The following is a 23,673-nucleotide window of genomic DNA, read 5'->3' as shown; positions in this document are numbered from 1 at the left end:
ATTAACAAACAAGATTTTAATAATTTTACTTAACCTTAATAACCTAAGCTTTATTCGTCTTTGTATTTTTTTAACGTGTTCTAACAAGAAAGCAATCAATGTGTACATCAACCTGTAATTTTTTTTTTTTTATCTGTGATTGTTTACTTTTTTTTTATTAATGTGTTTAATAATGTTTATTTGTTTTGTTAATATTTCTTTTTATTTTTATATTCTTTTTTATTTTATTATTACATAATTAAGCAGGTTTTTGTATTAGTCTGACTCCTTGCAATATAAATCCCCTTATACAAGTTCTAAATCAAAATAAAAGCACATAACAAACCAAAGCGGGCTACTTGTCATGGTCCCTTTAACTGTCAAAGGTTATAAAATGGCGCCACCTGCTGGGCGATGGCCACTCTGTCCCAATGGCCACTGCTATGGGCTTTGTGTTTTTAACTTCGTACAGGTTTTACAGACGTGATAGTGATTATATCGTGAAACTATAGGCCTGTATTAAATCTTGCGAAATTCAACATAAAGCCAAATTTATCAAAAACTTTTCAAAATCCTTTAACTGAAGTGGAGTTAAATATTATAGTTCATTAGGTTTATGACGAATGCCACTAGGTTATTGGAATTATTGAAAATGGTAGAAATTACCAAATTTAATTTAACATGTTTGTTTGTTTGTTTAGATACATTGTGGGTTAAAAAAAAAATGCTATTAAAATGTTTAATATGGGTATAAATAGGGATGGGTATCGTTAGGTTTTAACGATATTACTTTTACCGATACTGCTTATCCATCTGGTACTTTAACGGTATTCTTATACTTTTTTTATATATATATACATACATTATCTCACAGAAGTGAGTACACCCCTCACATATTTGTAAATATTTTATTATATCTTTTCACGTGACAACACTGAAGAAATGACACTTTGCTACAATGTAAAGTAGTGAGTGTACAGCTTGTATAACAGTGTAAATTTGCTGTCCCCTCAAAATAACTCAACACACAGACATTAATGATTAAACCACTGGCCACAAAAGTGAGTACACCCATAAGTAAAAATGTCCAAATTGGGCCCAATTAGCCATTTTCTCTCCCTGGTGTCATGTGACTCATTAGTGTTACAAGGTCTCTGTTGTGAATGGGGAGCAGGTGTGTTAAATTTGGTGTTATCGCTCTCACTCTCTCATACTGGTCACTGGAAGTTCAACATGGCACCTCATGGCAAAGAACTCTCTGAGGATCTGAAAACTGTTGCTCTACATAAAGATGGTGTAGGCTATAAGAAGATTGCCAAGACCCTGAAACTGAGCTGCAGCACGGTGGCCAAGACCATACAGCGGTTTAACAGGACAGGTTCCACTCAGAACAGACCTCGCCATGGTCGACCAAAGAAGTTGAGTGCACATGCTCAGCGTCATATCCAGAGGTTGTGTTTGGGAAATGGATGTATGAGTGCTGCCAGCATTGCTGCAGAGGTTGAAGGGGTGGGGGGTCAGCCTGTCAGTGCTCAGACCATATGCCGCACACTGCATCAAATTGGTCTGCATCAAATTGGTCTAGAAGGAAACCTCTTCTAAAGATGACGCACAAGAAAGCCCGCAAACAGTTTGCTGAAGACAAGCAGACTAAGGACATGGATTACTGGAACCATGTCCTGTGGTCTGATGAGACATATCAGCATGCCTAAAATGAATATTCATGGGTGAGTCCTTTGCCATAGTGTGATTCAAAATGTCTCTATCCATCTATGCTATAACGAATCCTACTATTTATAGCCTATAACTTGGACTATAAATCCGAGACTATTTTTGCGCTTGTATATATGTGTTAAAAATGTACACATACAGGTTCATTATAAATAAATAAATAAATAAATAAAGAGTCTCATTCTTAATATTTTTAGGTATTTTTGAACTTCTGTCTTAAAAAAAGACTAATTTTCCCTATATTTACATTTATGTATACTAAATTTATTCAATAGAACACACACACACACACACACACACAAATATATATATACAGGTGCTGGTCATATAATTAGAATATCATCAAAAAGTTGATTTATTTCACTAATTCCATTCAAAAAGTGAAACTTGTATATTATATTCATTCATTACACACATACTGATATATTTCACATGTTTATTTCTTTTAATTTTGATGATTATAACTGACAACTAAGGAAAATCCCAAATTCAGTATCTCAGAAAATTAGAATATTACTTAAGACCAATACAAAGAAAGGATTTTTAGAAATCTTGGCCAACTGAAAAGTATAAACATGAAAAGTATGAGCATGTACAGCACTCAATACTTAGTTGGGGCTCCTTTTGCCTGAATTACTGCAGCAATGCGGCGTGGCATGGAGTCGATCAGTCTGTGGCACTGCTCAGGTGTTATAAGAGCCCAGGTTGCTCTGATAGTGGCCTTCAGCTCTTCTGCATTGTTGGGTCTGGCATATCACACCTTCTTCTTCACAATACCCCATAGATTTTCTATGGGGTTAAGGTCAGACGAGTTTGCTGGCCAATTAAGAACAGGGATACCATGGTCCTTAAACCAGGTACTGGTAGCTTTGGCACTGTGTGCAGGTGCCAAGTCCTGTTGGAAAATGAAATCTGCATCTCCATAAAGTTGGTCAGCAGCAGGAAGCATGAAGTGCTCTAAAACTTCCTGGTATACGGCTGCGTTGACCTTGGACCTCAGAAAACACAGTGGACCAACACCAGCAGATGACATGGCACCCCAAACCATCACTGACTGTGGAAACTTTACACTGGACCTCAAGCAATGTGGATTGTGTGCCTCTCCTCTCTTCCTCCAGACTCTGGGACCCTGATTTCTAAAGGAAATGCAAAATTTACTTTCATCAGAGAACATAACTTTGGACCACTCAGCAGCTGTCCAGTCCTTTTTGTCTTTAGCCCAGGCGAGGTGCTTCTGACGCTGTCTGTTGTTCAAGAGTGGCTTGACACAAGGAATGCGACAGCCGAAACCCATGTCTTGCATACGTCTGTGCGTAGTGGTTCTTGAAGCACTGACTCCAGCTGCAGTCCACTCTTTGTGAATCTCCCCCACATTTTTGAATGGGTTTTGTTTCACAATCCTCTCCAGGGTGCGGTTATCCCTATTGCTTGTACACTTTTTTTCTACCACATCTTTTCCTTCCCTTCGCCTCTCTATTAATGTGCTTGGACACAGAGCTCTGTGAACAGCCAGCCTCTTTTGCAATGACCTTTTGTGTCTTGCCCTCCTTGTGCAAGGTGTCAATGGTCGTCTTTTGGACAACTGTCAAGTCAGCAGTTTTCCCCATGATTGTGTAGCCTACAGAACTAGACTGAGAGACCATTTAAAGGCCTTCGCAGATGTTTTGAGTTAATTAGCTGATTAGAGTGTGGCACTAGGTGTCTTCAATATTGAACCTTTTTACAATATTCTAATTTTCTGAGATACTGTATTTGGGATTTTCCTTAGTTGTCAGTTATAATCATCAAAATTAAAAGAAATAAACATTTGAAATATATCAGTCTGTGTGTAATGAATGAATATAATATACAAGTTTCACTTTTTGAATGGAATTAGTGAAATAAATCAACTTTTTGATGATATTCTAATTATATGACCAGCACCTGTATATATATATATATATATATATATTTTTTTTTTTTTTTCATGTTTGGGTCAAATATGGACAAACGAACCCAACCGTTGGTTTAAATTTTTGGGTTTGTTCGGTTGGGTTTGTCCATATTTGACATGAACAACAACCCAGCATTTTTGCAAGTGAAAAAGCAGATTAATTAAATAATATTTATTATGCTAATAAGACATGTAATAAGCGAAAAGGCCGAATAAAACATTTAAAAACTGGACATGATGTGATCCTTCATAAATGAACGGAAATCTGAACCAAAAAAACAAACGCCGAAAGACTCCGAAATAAATAAAACTACCAAACATGACGATCCAACGAAGGACACCAAACAACATCACCATAACTGAATTTGTATTCATAAGCTAATTAATATCCACAAGCTACGCTGTAGTGATATCAGCGCGTCAAAATGAATATTCATGAGCTCAGCCTTCGCTGTAGTAGGATTCGAGATGTCTCTCTCCGGATGTGTTCATCGCAGGCGGTAGTGATCCAGCAGCAGCAGCAGCAGCAGAGGCAGCGGTGAGTGAGGTGAGCGAGTGAGAGCGACTCTCTCAGCAGCATCATGGCGGAGCAGAGTGACTCCCCGGCGGCCGTCCAAACCCCGCAGCCGGCGCTCACCACCAGCTGGCCCATTGTCAAGGAGGCGTACGAGCTACAGGAGGTGATCGGTGGGTAGTTGCAGATGGATTTGAGCCCGTCAGTGGCTGCAGTTTGTTGGTTTGGATTGGGCCTACCGGCTTTTTTCCCCATATGCACTGGCCGATGACAGTAATGCAATGCGGATATGACAAGTGAAGCTTCCGATCATATGTTTTGAAGCTATTAGGTGTAATGTCATGCTTAGGACAGAGCGCGTGTTATGAGTGATGATGATGCTCCATTGAGACGTCAGGCTACTGTGATGTTTACAGCAAAGGTGGCACATGTAGGGAAGGTTATTTTTGGCCCCAAAAAAAAGAAAGTGCAACCAAGTTTCAGTGGTTTGAAGTTGATGCATAGCGCAGGCTGGCAGATATTTAATAAAACACAAATAACAGTGGCAACAAGAGCCATTATTATGATTTTATAAATATTAAGTGTGATATTTCATATTCTGCTTGTGTACTTTAGGTGTGGATCTTGCACGCCTTCGCACTGTGTGAGAGATTCAGAGGTGTCATTTGCTGCATGCGATGCATTTGCGCTCTGCTCGTGACGCCCTCTGCTGGTCGTGCTGTGCGCTTCTCAGTTGCTAAATGTGCACTGTTATTTTTTAAAGTTTTACACAAAGAACAAAGTTTGCATATGTGTTTTATGTTTTGTATCATATTTGATACATCAGGCTTTTATGGCTCATGTAGTATGATATAGTGAGAATATGGAGCAAAAAAACACTGCTTTATTCAGAGGCCCAGGCTGAGCAAAATGTGCAATTTGCTGCAGATGCTGATATTTATAAGGCCAAGAAGTGAGATGAAATTCTGATCGCTTGTAACGTAGCTAAATCAACAAGATCTTTATAACACACTCCAAAAATGCTGGGTTAAAAACAACCAAAGTTGGGTTGAAAATGGACAAACCCAGCATTTGGATTGTTTTAACCCAGCGGTTGGGTTAAATGTTTGCCCAGCGGGCAGTTTTATTTAACCCAACTATTGTTTAAAGATTACTATATGGCTGGCTTAAAATGAACCCAAAATAGGTTGGAAATTAAAAATCAGACACATAATTATTAGATGCAACAATAATAATCAAAAGGTGAACATTTATTAATAAGCAATTTAATAAATTGTTTATTGTTTAATTATTATTCATTAAATTTATTAATAAATGTTAATTTATTAAATATATTAATAAATGTTAATTTCCAACATGTTTTGGGTTCATTTGAAGCAAGCAGTACAGTAATTTTTAAACAATAGTTGGGTTAAATTAAACTACCCAGCATGTTGGGCAAACATTTAACCCAACCTCTGGGTTAAAACAACCCAATCGCTGGGTTTGTCCATTTTCAACCCAACTTTGGTTGTTTTTAACCCAGCATTTTTAGAGAGTATAACAGACTAATTGCATAAAATGCATATAAATGTCACTCTATATCTACCAATAATATGTATTAGTAAGATGAAATTTAAAGATATAGTTCGCCCAAAAATGAAAATTGTCATCATTTACTCATCCTCAAGTTGTTCCAAACCTGTATGAATTTCTTTCTTCTGCTGAACACAAAAGAAGATGTTTTAAAAAATGTTAGTAACCAAACAGTTGATGGACCCCATTGACTTCCATAGTATTTTTTTTCCATAATACACTCTAAAAAATGCTGGGTTGTTTCAACCCATGTTTGAGTCAATTTTTTATTTATTTATTTATTTTTTAATCTAAAAAAGTAAACTAACAGTTGGGGTTGTCCATATTTGACAGAATGTTCGTTTTTGGGTGAACTATCCCTTTAAATGCTTTGTTTTATGATCAAAGCTCTGCAGTTTTTTATTGTGGGGGCAAAACATATAATGCAATGCATTACAATTATGATTGAGAGATGAACAAATAAATATTCCTCAAAAGCATGTTGAATCCTATTTGAAACTCAGTTTGAAACTAAGTGGCTTCAGTTCAGGAAATGTTTATTTTACTTTATATAAATCATTAAAGATTTTGCAGCAAAATTATATCATATCAAACCATTATGCGGTTGCTGTTTTGCATAGTTTTTTTGCATACACGGTCAACATCAAAAAGTTGTGTGTGTGTGTGATATATATATATATATATATATATATATAAGTAAATTTCCCTTGAAAAAGTAAAGTTAGGGATTACATAATTGCATCAAATATTTTATAGACTATAGAACAATTTTATATAAAACAATCAAAATTTAACATCTAATGTTAATGTAACCTTTTACCTTTAAATACTTTGGTCAGTTCAAGAATAATTTATGCAATTTAATATAATTTATTTTAAAGAATTAAAAGAGTGGATCATGTCTATCCTTGTATTGTTTAACTGGTTGAGGTTAATATGAGATTTAGTAAGTAATGAATAATGCAATACTTTTTAGTACAATCATGTAATTACACTGTTGAAGATGTAATTAGTAGCTAGTAGTGAATTACTTTTTTTAGAGTAACTTGCCCACCACTGTGTGTGTGTGTGTGTGTGTGTGTATGTGTGTGTATATATATATATACATACATACATACATACATACACACACACACACACACACACACAACGTCCACATTCATTGACATTTCGCTGCATTCTCAAAACTCTAAAAGTGTGATTTAAATCGAGTCGGCCTGCTATTGATGGACCCACTGCCTGCAGATTTGCGGGTCCCGAAATAAATAAACAGAGAAACACAGAAGCCCGTCTTTATGGCTCTGAGCCCAGTGAGGTTGAGATGCATGTTATGCTGTCAGTTCCATAAGAGCTTCTGTATAGTTTCTCTGCCCTTCTTCTGCTAATCAGTGCGATGCGTGATCAGGACCCCCTCCTTATCTGTCAGCCGCAGTTGGCAAGAGTCGCACACTCTTGCGGTGTGAATAGCAGCACTGCGTGTGTGTTTGTGCATGTGTGTTTACAGTCACAAATGCGATGTGTCATATCTAATGTGAATCAGCAAAAATATTTCAAAATAAATGCTGTTCTTTTGAACTTTCTATTCATCAAAAAACCCTGAAAAAAATGTATTACGGTTTCCACAAAAATATGAATGTTTTCAACATTGATAATAATAAGAAATGTTTCCTGAGCAGCAAATCATCATATTAGAATGATTTCTGAAGGGTCATGTGACACTGAAGACTGGAATAATGATGCTGAAAATCTGCTATGATCACAGGAATAAATTACATACAAAACAGTTATATATATTACAATAGAAAACATAGAAAGGATTCATTTTAAATTGTAATAATATTTCACAACATTACTGTTTTTACTGCGATACGAAAAACATCTTATTGACAGCAAACTTTCTGAATGGTATTATTTAGAACTTTATTATGTTATATTATGTATTTTGTATTATAATATAATTTTTATATTAGTTTTATCCCTGTGCCATCTATTTGTGTGTGTGTGTGTGTGCACGTGTGTGTGTGCGCGCGCGTGTATGTGTGTGTGTGTATTGATTAGTGGTCAACCAATATGGGTTTTTCAATATTCAGAAAGAATGGCAACAGCTGGAATATATAATGCTGAAATAGAGTTGCTTGAAAAAGTATGTGAACCCATGAAGTTTCTGCCAAAGTCCCTTTAAGGCAAGTCATTTCACTCGGCGGCCATCTTTGAGACGCCTCCCATTTAAGTCATACGAGTACAGCTCTTTGAATAGAGAAACATCAAATTCTCCAATGCTGTTGTTCACCAAGCTTACAATTAAATTTCATATTTGAAATCGCCAATGAAATCTGACAAATCTGTCTCATAAATTTTGTTTTTTCCAGGAGCTCTTTGCTTCTACCTTCAATTAAATTGCTAACAGTGATTGTATGTTAATCGCCTAAATTATTACATTATTAGCTAACTGCAGTCTCCAAATTGTAATGTTGACATGCATTCTCTGTAAAGCTGCTTTGAAACGATATGTATCGTGAAAAGCGCTATACAAATAAATGTGAATTGAATTGTTTCTAAACGCTGAAATCATGAAAAAAAAAAAAAAAATTTTCAGGCTGTACCTGCCAATGCGCATGTGCAGTCATAACTGGTTACGGCGGAGCTTCTAACGGCAGCAGCAGTGACACGATGACTTTACCAATTGGCGATTGGCTCTTTTACTTAAAAGGCAGGACTTATTCTGCCACATTGCGCATATTACACTGTCAGACACTATGATAGAGCCGCACAATTCTGGATATATTGAGAATCACAATTTTTTTTTGTTTCAAATAGAGATCACAATTCTTTTACGATTCTGAACAGACAACTAAATAAAATATCGTTATTTATTTACTAGAGGTTCTGACAAAATATTAATTGCTGCAGTCTATTTAAAAATGTTTAATTAATTTGAAATAATTATTTAAAAAATCGGTTTGAATGAATGATTCAATGACTCACTCATAAATACGTCACTTGTTTTATTACTGGATGAATCAGCGTTTTTGAATGAATCTCTTGAATGAATGATTCAATGACAAATAAATTTTTTAACAGTCACTTGTCGCCATCTACTGGTGTAACGATACAACCGTTATTTGAAGTGCCAAGTTACTTTTAAAAGGTGATTTGCTCTATTTTGATCGCTACCATAGACATCAGTGTTTATATCCGAACTATAAACTTTTATCCTAGTACTTTTGTGATAATTGTAACACAGAAATAACGATATTGTGTGGTTAAAAAGAAGCTGTTTCATACCTATACATAAATGACAAGTGCTTTCTCTGGGTTAGTCGCAGTACAAAAGCAGATTTAAATGTTCCGGTGTGACTTTGTCAAAGGTTTGATAGACACTGCCGAATCGTTGTCATTTAGGAATGAAATCGCGATCTTTTAATGATTAATCGTGCAGCTGCTATGAGCTTATGTCTAATGATCTAAAACAAATTTGAGTGAGCTTTAGGCATAAACAAGCGAATATTTAGTACCTACAATGCTTATTTCGCAGTAGAAATTGACTTGTATGTTGACAAATATTAAAAAATGTACATTTGGACATGGACATCAATGCACAAAATTGTGGGATGTCAGTGTAGGACACTTTCAAAAACCAAAAGAGATCTTAGAACACCTCAGATTAAAGCATTTTGACTTGCAAGCGGAAAAGTGTTACGAAATCATCTCCGAATGCCTTGACGTTTATCCGCTCAGGGTAAAACAGACTATCTATGAATAGAGATGCATGCAAGATGACCACAAGAGGAAGCCACTGCTTTCCCAAAAAAACCCCATCACTGAACGTCTGAAGTGTGCTAAAAGTCACCTGGACAGCTTGCTGTCATTGATGTGAAAATGAATTCCCAAGTTGATCAGATTCAGGACATTTTGCAGGAGACTGAAGGCCATCTGTCCGCCAGTTGAAACGGGATCCAAAGCACACAAATAAATCAACAACCGATAAAAACATGCCACCTTGAGTGACCCAGTCTGAGTCCTGACCTCAGTCTGAATATTGCAGAACTGAAACCGTTTTGTTTGCTGGTTTAGAAGAGGTTATGCTGCCAAAGGTCAGTCAATTGGGTTCATGTACTTTTTCCACTCACTCTATGAGTATTTACACACTTGAGTTTTGTAAAGAAATGAAATCGTTTGCTTTTTTATTTGCTTATGCAGACTATGTTTGTCTGTTGCTGGTGAGTTGATTGAGGATCAGATCAACATTACATGGTAAATCCAAAAGTTCATATACTTTTCCTCGCAGCTGGATATAATGATTGCAAATAATATGCACGCACAATTTTAGTATAGCATGCAATTTGTCTCCTTTACAGTAAAGCTACTTATCAAAGCGTCACCCACGTCTATTATCAATCCTATAAGCACATCATATGATCAGCTGCACCTGCTGTGCACAAGCTTTTATTTTCCAGAGGGCTTGTTTACTGTCTGCCTTTCATCTAGAAAAATGTCTTTGACACGGCGTGTGCTTTGTTCATTAGAGACATGTATACTGTTTTGTAGGTAGTGGAGCCACAGCAGTTGTCCAGGCAGCGCTTTGTAGCCCACGACAGGAGCGTGTGGCCATCAAGAGAATCAACCTGGAGAAATGCCAGACCAGCATGGATGAGCTGTTGGTGAGGAACAACATAAAAACAGCTGTGTCTACTCATGCAGGTTTTGCCATACACATGCATATGCATGTAAACACACACACTCACATTATATGGAATCGGAAAGAATTAAAGGTGAATTGCAATTTGTTTGTTTGAACAGTCTGAATGGACCGGAAAGAATAATATTGGATCAACCAATGACATCAGTCTGAGGCCTGTCATCATTTGGTTATAGAAGTATTTTTCCCATTCATTATCATCATTCATTATAGGCATTCCAAAATAATATTTAATAAAGAGCCAAACTAACCCAGATAAATCACTACTTTACAACATTTGATTTAATAAATTAGGTCAATAATAAAATTAAGTCAATATTATAATAAATAATAAAATTAAGTTCACAGTACTTTGATGTTGGTTAATGGTCACATGTCATGCAGGTAAACAAATAAAATATATATTTTTAATCTTTTTTAGTAGGTGTTTTATTTTGATTATTTTTATTTAAAATGATTTATTTTAATTTAAAATCTTTGTGATTTATTTAATTGTTAGCTTTTCAGTAAACCCCCTCCAGTTCCTTCACAAACCCCAGTCTGGGAAACCCTGACGTAATGTAATATTTAATGCACTTCATGTTGTTGATAACAAAGAATGGAATACATTTTGTTTTTGTATGTCTATATCAAGATTGTCCTATTCATTTCAATGTTATAAACGAGTTAGGTCAAAAGTAATCAAAAAGTAGTCCGATTATATTACCTTAAATATGTAATGTAATGGATTGTTACTAACTACAATTTTGTCATGTAATTTGGAATCAGTAACCGACTACAATTTGTAAGTAATCTACCCAACACTGAGAGGCATATGTCATTGTTTAACCTAAAAGCGGTGTCTGTCTTAAAAAGTTGCTTTTTTTGGGCGGTAAATAATGGTGCAAATACCAGTAAATTGACTAGCTTAAACCTTAGTAAATCACCTTGCATGATTCATTGAAACACTCTCCTCCCATAAATTTTACGTGTGAAAAGGAAACTCGTACAAATGCTTTTCCAATAAAGTCAGCCGCAAAAATAACTGTGTCCGTGCCTTTTCAGCGCTAATTTTTCACTGCATGTCTTTAGTAAATCCTGTAGTTTTTTGTAACGGCAAAAGAGGGTTTGCGCTGACACAAGCTGTTAGTAAATTTGGCCCTTAAAGGGATAGTTCACCCAAAAATGAAAATTTGATGTTTATCTGCTTACCCCCAGGGCATCCAAGATGTAGGTGACTTTGTTTCTTCAGTAGAACACAAATGATGATTTTTAACTCCAACCGTTGCGGTCTGTCAGTCGTATAATGCATGTCAATAGGAACTCCATCTATAAGAGTCAAAAAAACACACACAGACAAATCCAAATTAAACCCTGCGGCTCGTGACGACACATTGATGTCCTAAGACACAAAACGATCGGTTTGTGTGAGAAACCGAACAGTATTTATATAATTTTTTACCTCTAATACACACATCAAAGTTTCATTTTTGGGTGAACTATCCCTTTAATGTGCATGTGCATTAAACTCAAAAGTCAATCAAATCATTAATCACAGTTATTTGTAGGATAATTGATCATTAGCCAACACTTACAGTGGTGACTGCCCTAGTTTCTCATGAATGTGTTTCATATCTGTCAGAGACACACGTTTCATGCTTTTCTCGTAGCGCGCTTTCCCTACTGTAATCATTTACACACACACACACTCTCACACACACACACACCCAGCAGGCCTTTCACTCCGACACTCATGACTGAGTTGTTTTCCATTGATCTTTGTTTTGGTGCAGTGAGATTGGAAACTGATGGTTTGATTAATGACTATTCTGCCACGAAAACAAGTTTATTCCCGGAGATGGGAATCTGCTATAAACATCTCCCAGATTTACTCTCCAATTGGCTGACACAGAAATATGGGTTTGTGTAAATTTATGCTGAACCCAAATGTACATATGTAATGCCCTATTTCAATTTTCTTCAGGTTTGGATCTTGCAGGTTTTTTGTTAAAACCTTATATTATTGGAGAATATGAAATTACTTCCTCAGTTGTATGTTGCTGAGCTGCTTGCACAAGCAAAACAGCTTTTACTGCACATTTTCATGCACGATTTCTGCTTTTAAATAAACTGAAAAACAGCTTTAGTACCGAAGCATTGATTAGCACTTCACATGTCAAGAATAAGAATTTATATTTGTCTGATATTTTCAGAAGTAAAGATTCCTTATAAGATTCTGTATAGCTAAGTAGATTAAAAATGCCAAAGATTGCTTGCGGTGAAAATCAAGTTTTTAATGTTTGTATGTCTATGCTTTAAGACAAACCATGTGCAAATTCATCAGTCAACACCATTGCTGAGTATTTTCTCCTTAAAACTGCAGTGTATGAGTTTAAAGGGAAAAAGTTATTGGCTGCAGGGGGACTTTAAATGTAATTTTAAAAATACATTAAAAATGAAAATGTTTTTTAGTAATAATTTTTTTAATGTATATATGTCAGTATAACAATACATAGTAACATAGAAACATTTACATACATATTATTAAACTATTTTAATACATTTATGGGAAAATACATTTTTGAATTGAATGATGGCTCAAATGAATTGTTGAATCAACTTGAAACAATTTACTTAAATGGACAGTATTATATTATATTATATTATATTATATTATATTATGAGAATTGATTTTTTTTTTTTTCTAATAGGGAAATGCAAATTGGAGGTGAAATTGTTTAATTGTTATTTACATTTTATATGTCAAACAATTAATAGTTCTAAACATTGGCTTAATTTCCTTCTCTTTTTTTGATTTTGGGGTGAAATATGACCTGAACAGACAGACAGATATTGCGAGATTGGTAAATTAGTCTTTTATAAATTATTTCAAGAGCTTCTCTCTGTTTCTACCATTGCAATCACATTGATGTGCATGCATTATAAAGCACATGGACATTATTAAAGACGTGCATTACAAAGCTAGACACCTCCATCTGTCTCCACAGAAAGAGATTCAAGCCATGAGCCAGTGTAACCATCCAAACGTGGTCACATACTACACTTCATTTGTTGTGAAAGATGAACTTTGGCTCGTCATGAAACTCCTGAGTGGAGGTGAGAAAAATCAGTTAACTGTTGACATGTTCCCCTAATGTTTTTCACAACCACAAAGTCTTTTCAACACTATATGTATTGTTTTATCCTTTAAAACAAGATGCTCATGTGAAATGTTTTTTTGCCTGAGAAGTGTGGTTGTGCTTTTTTGATTTTTGATTCAGTTGATTTGATAATATTATCCAATGCACAGTTTGTGTGTTTAAATACTATCTGTGGCCATCTGTATGTGTTATATGCATGTTTATTTTATAGATTTGCAGGTGTTTTGTGTGATTACAACGCTTTTTTTCATCCAGGATCAGTGTTGGACATCATAAAGCACACGTTCAGCAAAGGAGAGCATAAAAACGGTGTCCTAGATGAATCCACAATAGCAACCATTTTGAAGGAAGTACTGGAGGGATTAGATTATCTCCACAAAAATGGGCAGATTCACAGGTAAGGAAAAAAATCAATCAATTAAAGGGCTAGTTCACCCAAAAATGCAAATTCTGTCATCATTTACTCACCCTCATGTTGTTCCAAACCCATAAGACTTTTGTTTTTATCTTTGGAACACAAATGAAGATATCTTTAATGAAATCTGAGAGATTTCTGTCCCTCCATTGACAGTCCACGCAACTACCATTTTTGACGCTTCAAAAAGTTCATAAAGAGATCATAAAACTAATACATATGAATTCAGCAGTGCAGTCTAAATTTTCTGAAGAGACTCGATCACTTGAGCAGATTTAATTAAGGCATTTTTTTCACATATAAATATTCATCAAAGCACACATCAGTTGTGGTAAACAAGCTCAAACATGTTCGCATGATGTGCAAGAACCAATGAGGTTCATTCTCGTGTTATGCATCACTTTTGAGCTTCCGCAAGAACCAATGAGGTTCATTCTCGTGTTACGCATCACGTTTGAGCTTCCGCAAGAACCAATGAGGTTCATTCCCCTGTTATGCATCACATTTGATCTTCCACAAGAACCAATGAGGTTCATTCTCGTGTTATGCATCACTTTTGAGCTTCCGCAAGAACCAATGAGGTTCATTCCCCTGTTATGCATCACATTTGATCTTCCACAAGAACCAATGAGGTTCATTCTCGTGTTATGCATCACATTTGATCTTCCGCAAGAGCCAATGAGGTTCATTCTCGTGTTACGCATCACATTTGATCTTCTGCAAGAACCAATGAGGTTTATTCTCGTGTTACTCAACACGTTTGAGCTTCCGCAAGAGCCGATGAGGTTAATTCTCGTGTTACGCATCACGTTTGAGCTTCCGCAAGAACCAATGAGATTCATTCTCGTGTGTTACGCAGCATGTTTGAGCTTCAGCAAGAGGTTTGTTCTCACGCGTCAAGCAGGTTCGGTTGAGAGAATTTTTATTTATGGTTGAACTATCCCTTAAAATTGATCTTTTATTGTAAATATTCCACTATGTATCTCCCTTCCAATCACAGACTATTTGCTTCAGTCATACTTAGAACTTGAAGTTTTCCAGGTTAGTGGCATCAACGTTTTGAAAGATACTCAAAAGAGTTTTTAAACACCTACTAAGTAAATACCAAGTGAACTAGACATCCATGAGCATAACTGCATATTTCACTTTGTTTTCTGAGTTATATTTGGAGGGACATACATTTGGATTTAATTCTGATGAAGTTTACACACATTTTCTGCAGTATTGATTTCAGATTTCCCCGACCCTAAATGACAAAATGATCTATGGCTGGTCATTTTACATGCATTTCAGTTTGTCTCTTCCTGTTTAAGTGGACAACTCTTGGTCCAAATAAGATTCAAAGTGGGCCAGACATTATGCTGACAGTCAAACGTCTGGTTTTGTGAGACTAGTTGTAAAATATGCTTTAATTAAATTCCTCTGCATGTTAAGTGCTGAAAAATACTAATGTGGTCTTTTCCCTCCAGGCCATCACTGCTGTAATAATGGTCTAAAAAATTCATAAACATGCGGATTCATTCTTCAGCCACTGGCGTTATTGTTAATGTTTAAGATTATAATAAACCATGACATGGATGTGCTTTGTCTTGGTTTGACCTCAGGGACGTGAAGGCTGGTAATATTCTACTGGGAGAAGATGGATCGGTGCAGATTGCAGGTTTGTAACTGCTTGACTTTGACTTTGCTGAAATGTGTAGATTTTCTGAAATGTTTTGTTCCTTTTTGTACTGTCTTAGTAAGTTAAGGTGTATTCACGCCATGTTGTAATTACCATAATTACGAGATTTCAACTTGTAAAATGCATTCACGTACTCATAGAGCTCATAATTACAGCTTGTAAGATGGGAATTTTCTGAGAGCTCCTACTAGTACCACGTGACCGATGTACCACCTGACCACTGCAGATCCATTTCAGGGTTGATTGTGTTGCCATAGAAATGCATAATTTCCACTCTGAGGATGTGAACAGCTCCGAATAGAACCGTGTTGTCATCTCGAGACTACAATAATTACGACATGGCTTGAACGCAGCAATAAACCATCAACATCTTGGGACTTTTTCATGGGGCAATTAAATGTTAGATTGGCTTGACAACAAATCCGCAGCTTGCAAATAAGTGCTTTATCTTATTTCACATGCAAAGTAAGTGTTTACATACATGTCTTGAAGAAACAGCTGGAAAAAAACCTGCCCGTTTAATTATTTTGGCTATACATCCAAGAGTATTTAAGCTTCATTCACCAAGTATCTATCACTACCAAAGCCTAGCTACTAGCTTAGGACAACATGTTAAAACTTGTTAGCAACATGCTAATTCATGTTAGCAATGTGATTAAAGAATGCTAGCAGAATGTTAAATCATGCTAGTAATGTGCTCATTTATGTTAGCAATGTGTTAAAACCACTTAGCAACATGGTAAATCTTGCTAGCAATGTGTTAAAACATATTAGCAGCATGCTAAAGCATGTTAGCAATGTGCTAATTCATGCTAGCAATGTGTTAAGGCATGCTAGCAGCATGCTAAAGCATGTTAGCAGTGTGTTAAAACATACTAGCAGCATGCATATATATATGCTAGTAACATGCTAAAAAACGGTAACGACATGTTAATTCATGTAAGCAACATGGTAAACATGACAGCAACATGCTAGTTCATGCTAGGAATGTGTTAAAACATGTTAGCAGCATGTTAAAGCATGTTAGCAATGTGCTAATTCATGCTAGCAATGTGTTAAGGCATGCTAAAGCATGTTAGCAGTGTGTTAAAATATACTAGCAGCATGCATATATATGCTAGTAACATGTTAAAACACAGTAACGACATGTTAATTCATGTAAGCAACATGGTATACATGACAGCAACATGCTAGTTCATGCAAGCAATGTGTTAAAACATGTTAGCAACATGTTAATTTATGCTAGAAGTGTGTCAAAACATGCTAGCAATGTGCTAATTCATGTTAGCAGCGTGTTAAATCATGTTATCATTCTAATTAATGTTAACAACGTGCTAATTAATGCTAGCAAAATGCTAATTCATGCTAGCAGCATCCTAAAACATGTTAAAATATATTAAATGATAACATGGAAAAAATACTAGCAGCATGCTAATTCATGTTAGCAACATGTCAAAAAAGGGTAGCAGCATGTTAAAATATGTTAGCAATGTGTTAATTCATGTTAACAGCATCTTAAAACATGCTAAAAGTATGTTAAATCATGTTAGCAATGTATTAATTAATACTTGCAACATGCTAATTTCAACTAGAAATGTGCTAAAACACGTTAATAACATGTTAAAAAAAATTACCAATATGTTAAAACGTTAGCAATGTGCTCATTCATTCTAGCAACATGCTTAAAACATGTTAGCAACCTTTTATTTGGTAAGACATGCTAGTAAATGCTATTTCTTCTGTAACATTCTAACAAAATGCTAGCAAAATGTTAAAACATGTTAACAACCTTTTATCAATCTGGTAAGACATGCTAGTAAATGCTAATTCTTCTGTAACAGCATGATAAAATGCTTGCAAAATGCTAATTCATGTTGGCAATGTACTAAAACATGCTACAAACATGCTAGCAAAATGCTAATTATTGTTAGACACATGCTAAGACGTGGTAACAACATGATAACACTTGCTAGCAACATGATAAGACATGCTAAATGCTTATAAAACTTTCAGACAAGTCTTTGTCAAGCCAACATAAAAGTTTGTCCTGACGAACTTTACTTTCTGTTAAGAGTGAGATAGATGTTTACATTATAAATGGACCTCAGGGGAAAACATAAAATTATATATATGAAAGATGTATGACTCAAAATATATTTTAAATTACTTTGTTGCTTTTAACTGAGTTTGACCAATGCATTCTTAATATTCAGTCGCATAATTATTTCAGCCCTTTAAGAGGTTTATTTATAACCATGAGGTAATTAAGCTTTCTTTAGCTGTAAAAATACTGTTTTAATTAATATTGGTTGTCACTCTAAAAAGCAACATTTATGGGCCTTAAGAGAGATTAAACCATGGTAATTAACTTTAATTATGCTAACTATAAAAGCAATAACCTAGCAGTGATTTAATCAGTCAGTCAAGCCACTTTTAATTTTTTTTCTTTCAGTGAAGTTAATTATGGTTTGATTAATAAATGATAATATATTCTCCACTTTTGTTCTCTTTTACATTTTTGTTTTATAAATTTGTCAGTTAGAGCCACATAAGGAGAGCAGACAAACAGGCCTGAGGTACATTGATCGTGCTGTGGAGAAGTGTTAAATTCCTGAATGGGGCTTTTTCCGTCCCTGGAGGGAAACTGGCTGATCTAGTTCTGGAATATCGATCGGTTTTATGTAACAGGGGTTTCCACTAGTGACCTTGGCTCGCCTTTGTTGAGATTGTAGTTCACATCGGATTCAGAGTTTTTTCTATTGGAATGTTTGACAGACAAATTTATAAAATGTTTTCACACACATGGGTGAATCTTGTTTAAAAAAAAAAAAAAAAACATGTCCACATCAAATTTATACCCCCCCAAAATAATATTTGCATAACAAAAAATAAAGCCTATTTTTAGGACAATTAAAGTTGTTTGCATTGTGAAATAATTTAATCAAAATTAAACACATTTTCTTAAATTCTCACGTTTTTAATTTAAATTTTTTTGTAATTCCCATTATTTTCACTGATGATTCTAATTAGGTTCTTTTTTTGTACTGTTACATTTTTTTTTAAATGCTGTCATCCAATTAATTTGAAATTTAAATCATGATTGAATGAACCATTAAAGGGTTAGTTCACCCAAAAATGAAAATTATGTCATTGATTACTCACCCTCATGCCGTTCCACACCCGAAAGACCTTCGTTCATCTTCAGAACACAGATTAAGATATTTTTGATAAAATCCGAAGGCTCAGTGAGGCCTCCATTGCCAGCAAGATAATTAACTCTTTCAGATGCCCAGAATGCTACTAAAGACATACTTAAAACAGTTCATGTGACTACAGTGGTTCAACCTTAATGTTATGAAGCAACAAGAATACTTTTTGTGTGCCAAAAAAACAAAATAACGACTTTATTCAACTATATCTAGTGACAGGCAATTTCAAAAACTGCTTCATGAAGCTTCGAAGCTTTACGAATCTTTAGTTTCAAATCAGTGGTTCGGAGTGTGTATCAAACTGCCAAAGTCACATGGTTTCAGTAAACGAGGCTTCGTTACGTCCAGTGTTTCGAAACGTTTCGAAATTTCAATCGTTCACCACTGGGGGGCGTGACTTTGGCAGTTTGATACGCGCTCCGAACCACTGATTCGAAACAAAAGATTTGTAAAGCTTCGAAGCTTCATGAAGCAGTGTTTTGAAATCGCCCATCACTAGATATTGTTGAATAAAATGGTAATTTTTTTTTTTGGCACACAAAAAGTATTCTCATCACTTCATAACATTAAGGGTGAACCACTGTACTCACATGAACTCACTGTTTTCTCACTGTAGTCACTGTTTTAAATATGAAATATGTCTTTAGTAGCTTTCTGGGCATCTGAAAGTGTTAATTATCTTGCTGATAATGGAGGCCTCACTCAGCCATCGGATTTTATCAAAAAGATCTTAATTTGTGTTCTGAAGATGAACGAAGGTCTTACAGGTGTGGAACGACATGAGGGTGAGTAATTAATGACAGAATTTTCATTTTTGGATGAACTAACCCTTTAAAGGCAAAAAGATGAGTAATAACAGAGAAGACCTACAACATATATCTTCACTCATTCATAAAAAGTTTAACCTACAATTTTGACCATGTTATGCGTCAACTACCCATAAATACTTTTAAAATAATATATCATTATTTTCCAGCCATTAACACTAATTAAACTTAAAAGATTTTGTTTTTAATTGGGACATTATTTTCACAGAAAATATGACATTTTTTAATTGTCCTATAATACTGTAGGGCTCATTTGCTTTAGACAAAATGCAGCTGTTTTCTTTGATTTTTTTTTTTTTTTTTTTTGGTGCAAGTGACCTGAAAAATGTTTTCGTGAGGATTCACTCACAAAGAAATCCTTTCTGATTGTTGAATGCAAATGTAAATATGGCTTTGAATGATAGACATACAGTCTGTTCAGTAGGTTGCTCTGTCTAAATATCATAGTTCACATCTAATTTTCTGATTTGTTTGGAAAGACATGTTTTCAGTGTTTGCTGACTGAACGAACAAATTTATCAGACTGTATGTTTATCTTTCATTTTCATGCATGTCAAATTAAATATCCATTTAAACATAGCTCTTCAACCTAATCAGCCAACCCATTTTTCAATAGATGTTATTTGTGCATGATCCTTTGATGAGGTTGTTACTCATTTGACTCTGTAGATTTTGGTGTGAGTGCTTTTCTGGCCACCGGTGGAGACGTCACTAGACACAAAGTGAGGAAGACGTTTGTGGGGACCCCGTGCTGGATGGCCCCAGAGGTGATGGAGCAGGTGTGTTTGCTCAGAGAACCGACATTAAACATGTACAAGTGGATCTGTTCCAAAAACCTTGTTAGCTCACTACATAGGCAGCATTTTAAATCATCAATAGGTGAACGGCCAACATGAAGGCTGCCTGTTCTAGCAGGTTAGTTCATAGTAAGATAATCTATTTTAGCCTCATTTTAAAGTAGCATTAAATGTATCCTTATAAGACATGAATAGGACAATCCCATAATGCACTGACAAGCTCAAAGATGGTGGACAAAGCAAGAAATGTTGATTACACTTATTATTTATTCCATGCTGAAAAGTATCAATATAAAACACTTTCTTATGCTCACCAAGGCCGCAATTGAAGCAGAGTTGCCTAAGATGAAAGATGCTCATTAGGTTTTGTAACAGAGAAACATGTTTCTTTCATCTACTCTAGATATGATGGATCTTGGCACCATGAAAGTGTTCACAGCTAGACTATTTCTAAGAGCTTTTCTGATACTATGAATTATTAATAACCACTAAACTATTCTAGCACAGATCATGGAGATTGTTTAAAGTTGGCATTAAATGGAAGTTGCGATAGTCTTTTCTTCTCTATTGTGACATGTATCTAAGAGAAACAGCTTCTTGAACAAGATAAAATGTAGGGCGGGACTTGATTTTTTTCTTGTCCATGGGGAATTGATTGGATGGTTGTGGTTTGCTATTGGTCGATCTCATGTGAGTGACAGGTTGTCCCGCCCTCATGCCAGTAAACACATCATCAGAGAAGAGAAGAGATGTCGCTGTAAATAGAGGGGAAGATCTTTTGATTTAAAGATTATGAGGGCACAAAAAAAAAAAAAACGATGTGCACGGATAAATCATTTATAATATTTCATAAAAAAAACAAAATGTAAATTTTCATTTCATGGTGACTTCATGCTGTGAAAAACAAAACAAACAACAACAGCTGTTTATGGCTGATGTGGGTCATAGTTTGCCATTCCATCATCTGACGATCAGTTCGCATGTCATGTGACTGCAGGTACGAGGTTACGACTTCAAAGCTGACATTTGGAGTTTCGGAATCACTGCCATTGAACTTGCAACAGGCTCTGCGCCGTATCATCGGTACCCCCCTATGAAGGTAAACAGGACAACTGCTATTCATGTGACCATTCATGCTGTGTGTTTTGGTGAAAAACTTACCTGTTTTTATAAACTCTTTTCTATATGTAATTATAACAGTTACAAAAGGTAAATCAAGTGTTGATTTATTTTAATTGTACTGTCAATATTAAAAAGGACCCATTAGTGTTGTCACGGTACCAAAATTCCAGTAGTTGGTACCAATACCAGTAAAATTTTACGGTTCTCGGTACCAATTTTGGTACCACAGGAAAATCTGTTGAAACTATTTTGCTCTTTTATTTAATTAGCCTATTTTTAAAAACATATTATATATGATGGTTATCATACATATAAATATTTGGAACATGTGTGTGTGTATGTATGTTTGTGTGTGTATATATACCTTTATATACCTAAATAAACAAATGCTCAAACGTCCATTTTGAAACAGACGTGCATGTTTATTTTAGCTATTCCTTCAGTGAAATGACACACTACATCCTGTAAAACTATGAAATAAATATCAGTAAATAATGGTAACCTAAATAATAAGAAAGTTAAATATTATTCTAAAAGACATTCGTTTTTTTTTTCCACACAAAGATGCGTCATATAGCCGCTCTGCGCTTTGAGAGGGATGTTGGACACGAGCAGGAAAGAGACCATTTCTCTTTAATAATATCTTCATGTTATCTCCTGATGTTACAAGCAGCTGACACTTGTTGTAAAAGGTCTGAAGAGCGAGTTTTATCTTCAGACATTCAGGCTATGTTTGATTTTGCGCTGCCAGAGAAAGCGAAACTAAAAATCACCGGCGTGTGTGAAATGCGCTATACAAATACACTTGTCGCGCTTTATAAAGTCTAATAACAAGCACAAACTGTGTTAAATAGAAATTGACGTGCAAGCAAAAAGGTTTCTGTCCTACTGTGTTTTTTCTACTTTACCACAGTAAAGAATGCGAATATAATAGGCCTAATTAGAAGCGAACCAAAGGAAGAAACGTTTATAATCCCCTGCGTGAGTGAAGATTTGGGAAAAGAAACAGAGATTCCATGTTCAGTGGAATAACTAATGAAATATTGTTAAATTCTCTGATAATCGGGTGAACCAGATCGCGATTCACAAAACAGAATACAAAGCCGACAAAGCTTAAAATTATGGACTAGTACCTCTCTCATTCGGCATGAACCAAAATGTTTCCATGGCTGCGATGTCACATTTAATTGCTAACCTATTTATCTTCTGTAAACAAAGCTTTGTGCTTCACTCGTGTCATATTCATGTAAAATACTGGCACAGCCCTATCAGCGGGTACCGAATATACCCGGATTGTCGGTACTACCGGTACTACAGAAATGCTGGTATCGTCACATTTTCAAAATATCAGTATCGACTTGGTACCGAAGTACCGGTACTTTTGACAACACTAGGACCCATTATGCCCTTTTACAAAGTCTCGATTTTGTTTTTGGGCTGTACTACAATAGGTTTTCATGCTTGAATGTTCAAAAAACAAATTTTTTTCCCCATATTCTCCATTGTTGCAGCTCCTCTATTCCCAGTCTGTCAGTAACGCTTTGTTTAGTTCCTGAAGCCCCTCCTTCCAAAAAGCACAATGTGCTCTATTTGGGCAGCTGGACCGTTGTGTTGTGATTGGTCAACCACTTCGAGAGTGCATGGGAAATGTCACGTCCCTTACCATAACTGCCAGTTTCAACACACTACTATATAAATTAACCAGGCCCCGCCCCTTTTTTTGCTTATGCTGTGGGCGGGAATTATTTAAATGAGAAATGTTGTGATGTACATTGCTGGAAGAAAACTCAAGACTACAATGGAGGTGTTTCAGGGAGTTCAGAAAAAGTGCACACTGATTTAGAGAATAACTTCCTTTGGAGGGACTGTAACTTTTCAGACCTTTTTCATGCTCAAACAGCAACATTACACACTAAAGTTGAACATGTAAAAAAGCATAGTCCTCTTTAACTAAATGAATGCAAAGCCTATACAGTTGATCTAATATCTAATGTGGTTTTACAGGCTCAGAGGGCAGACAGTGAAAGTATAGTTCACCCAAAATGAAAACT

At 35.6% G+C, this 23,673-nt stretch overlaps 1 protein-coding gene and 1 long non-coding RNA gene across 4 annotated transcripts in view; one reads left to right on the top strand and one right to left on the bottom strand.

Moving 5' to 3' along the window:
• The window catches only part of LOC127518482 (uncharacterized), a 241,839-nt gene that overhangs the window by 110,599 nt on the left and 107,567 nt on the right, over positions 1 to 23,673 (bottom strand). The window lies entirely within an intron of this gene.
• stk39 (serine threonine kinase 39) overlaps positions 3,914 to 23,673 on the top strand; it is a 75,985-nt gene continuing 56,225 nt past the window's right edge. The window contains exons 1-7 of one of the 3 annotated variants that reach the window (XM_051905167.1): positions 3,914 to 4,330; positions 10,281 to 10,393; positions 13,419 to 13,527; positions 13,827 to 13,968; positions 15,591 to 15,646; positions 20,373 to 20,482; positions 21,498 to 21,599. In XM_051905167.1, coding sequence (XP_051761127.1) covers positions 4,225 to 4,330; positions 10,281 to 10,393; positions 13,419 to 13,527; positions 13,827 to 13,968; positions 15,591 to 15,646; positions 20,373 to 20,482; positions 21,498 to 21,599 — 738 coding nt within the window. In that variant the 5' untranslated portion in view covers positions 3,914 to 4,224. Of the gene's footprint in view, positions 4,331 to 10,280; positions 10,394 to 13,252; positions 13,275 to 13,418; positions 13,528 to 13,826; positions 13,969 to 15,590; positions 15,647 to 20,372; positions 20,483 to 21,497; positions 21,600 to 23,673 lie in introns of those variants that run through there. The other 2 variants (XM_051905168.1, XM_051905169.1) reach the window with 2 other exon arrangements.

Source organism: Ctenopharyngodon idella, chromosome 9 (assembly GCF_019924925.1).
Source record: "Ctenopharyngodon idella isolate HZGC_01 chromosome 9, HZGC01, whole genome shotgun sequence".
Lineage (NCBI taxonomy): Eukaryota > Metazoa > Chordata > Actinopteri > Cypriniformes > Xenocyprididae > Ctenopharyngodon > Ctenopharyngodon idella.
Note: the sequence above shows the minus strand (reverse complement) of the source record. Positions and strands in the feature narration are given on the sequence as shown.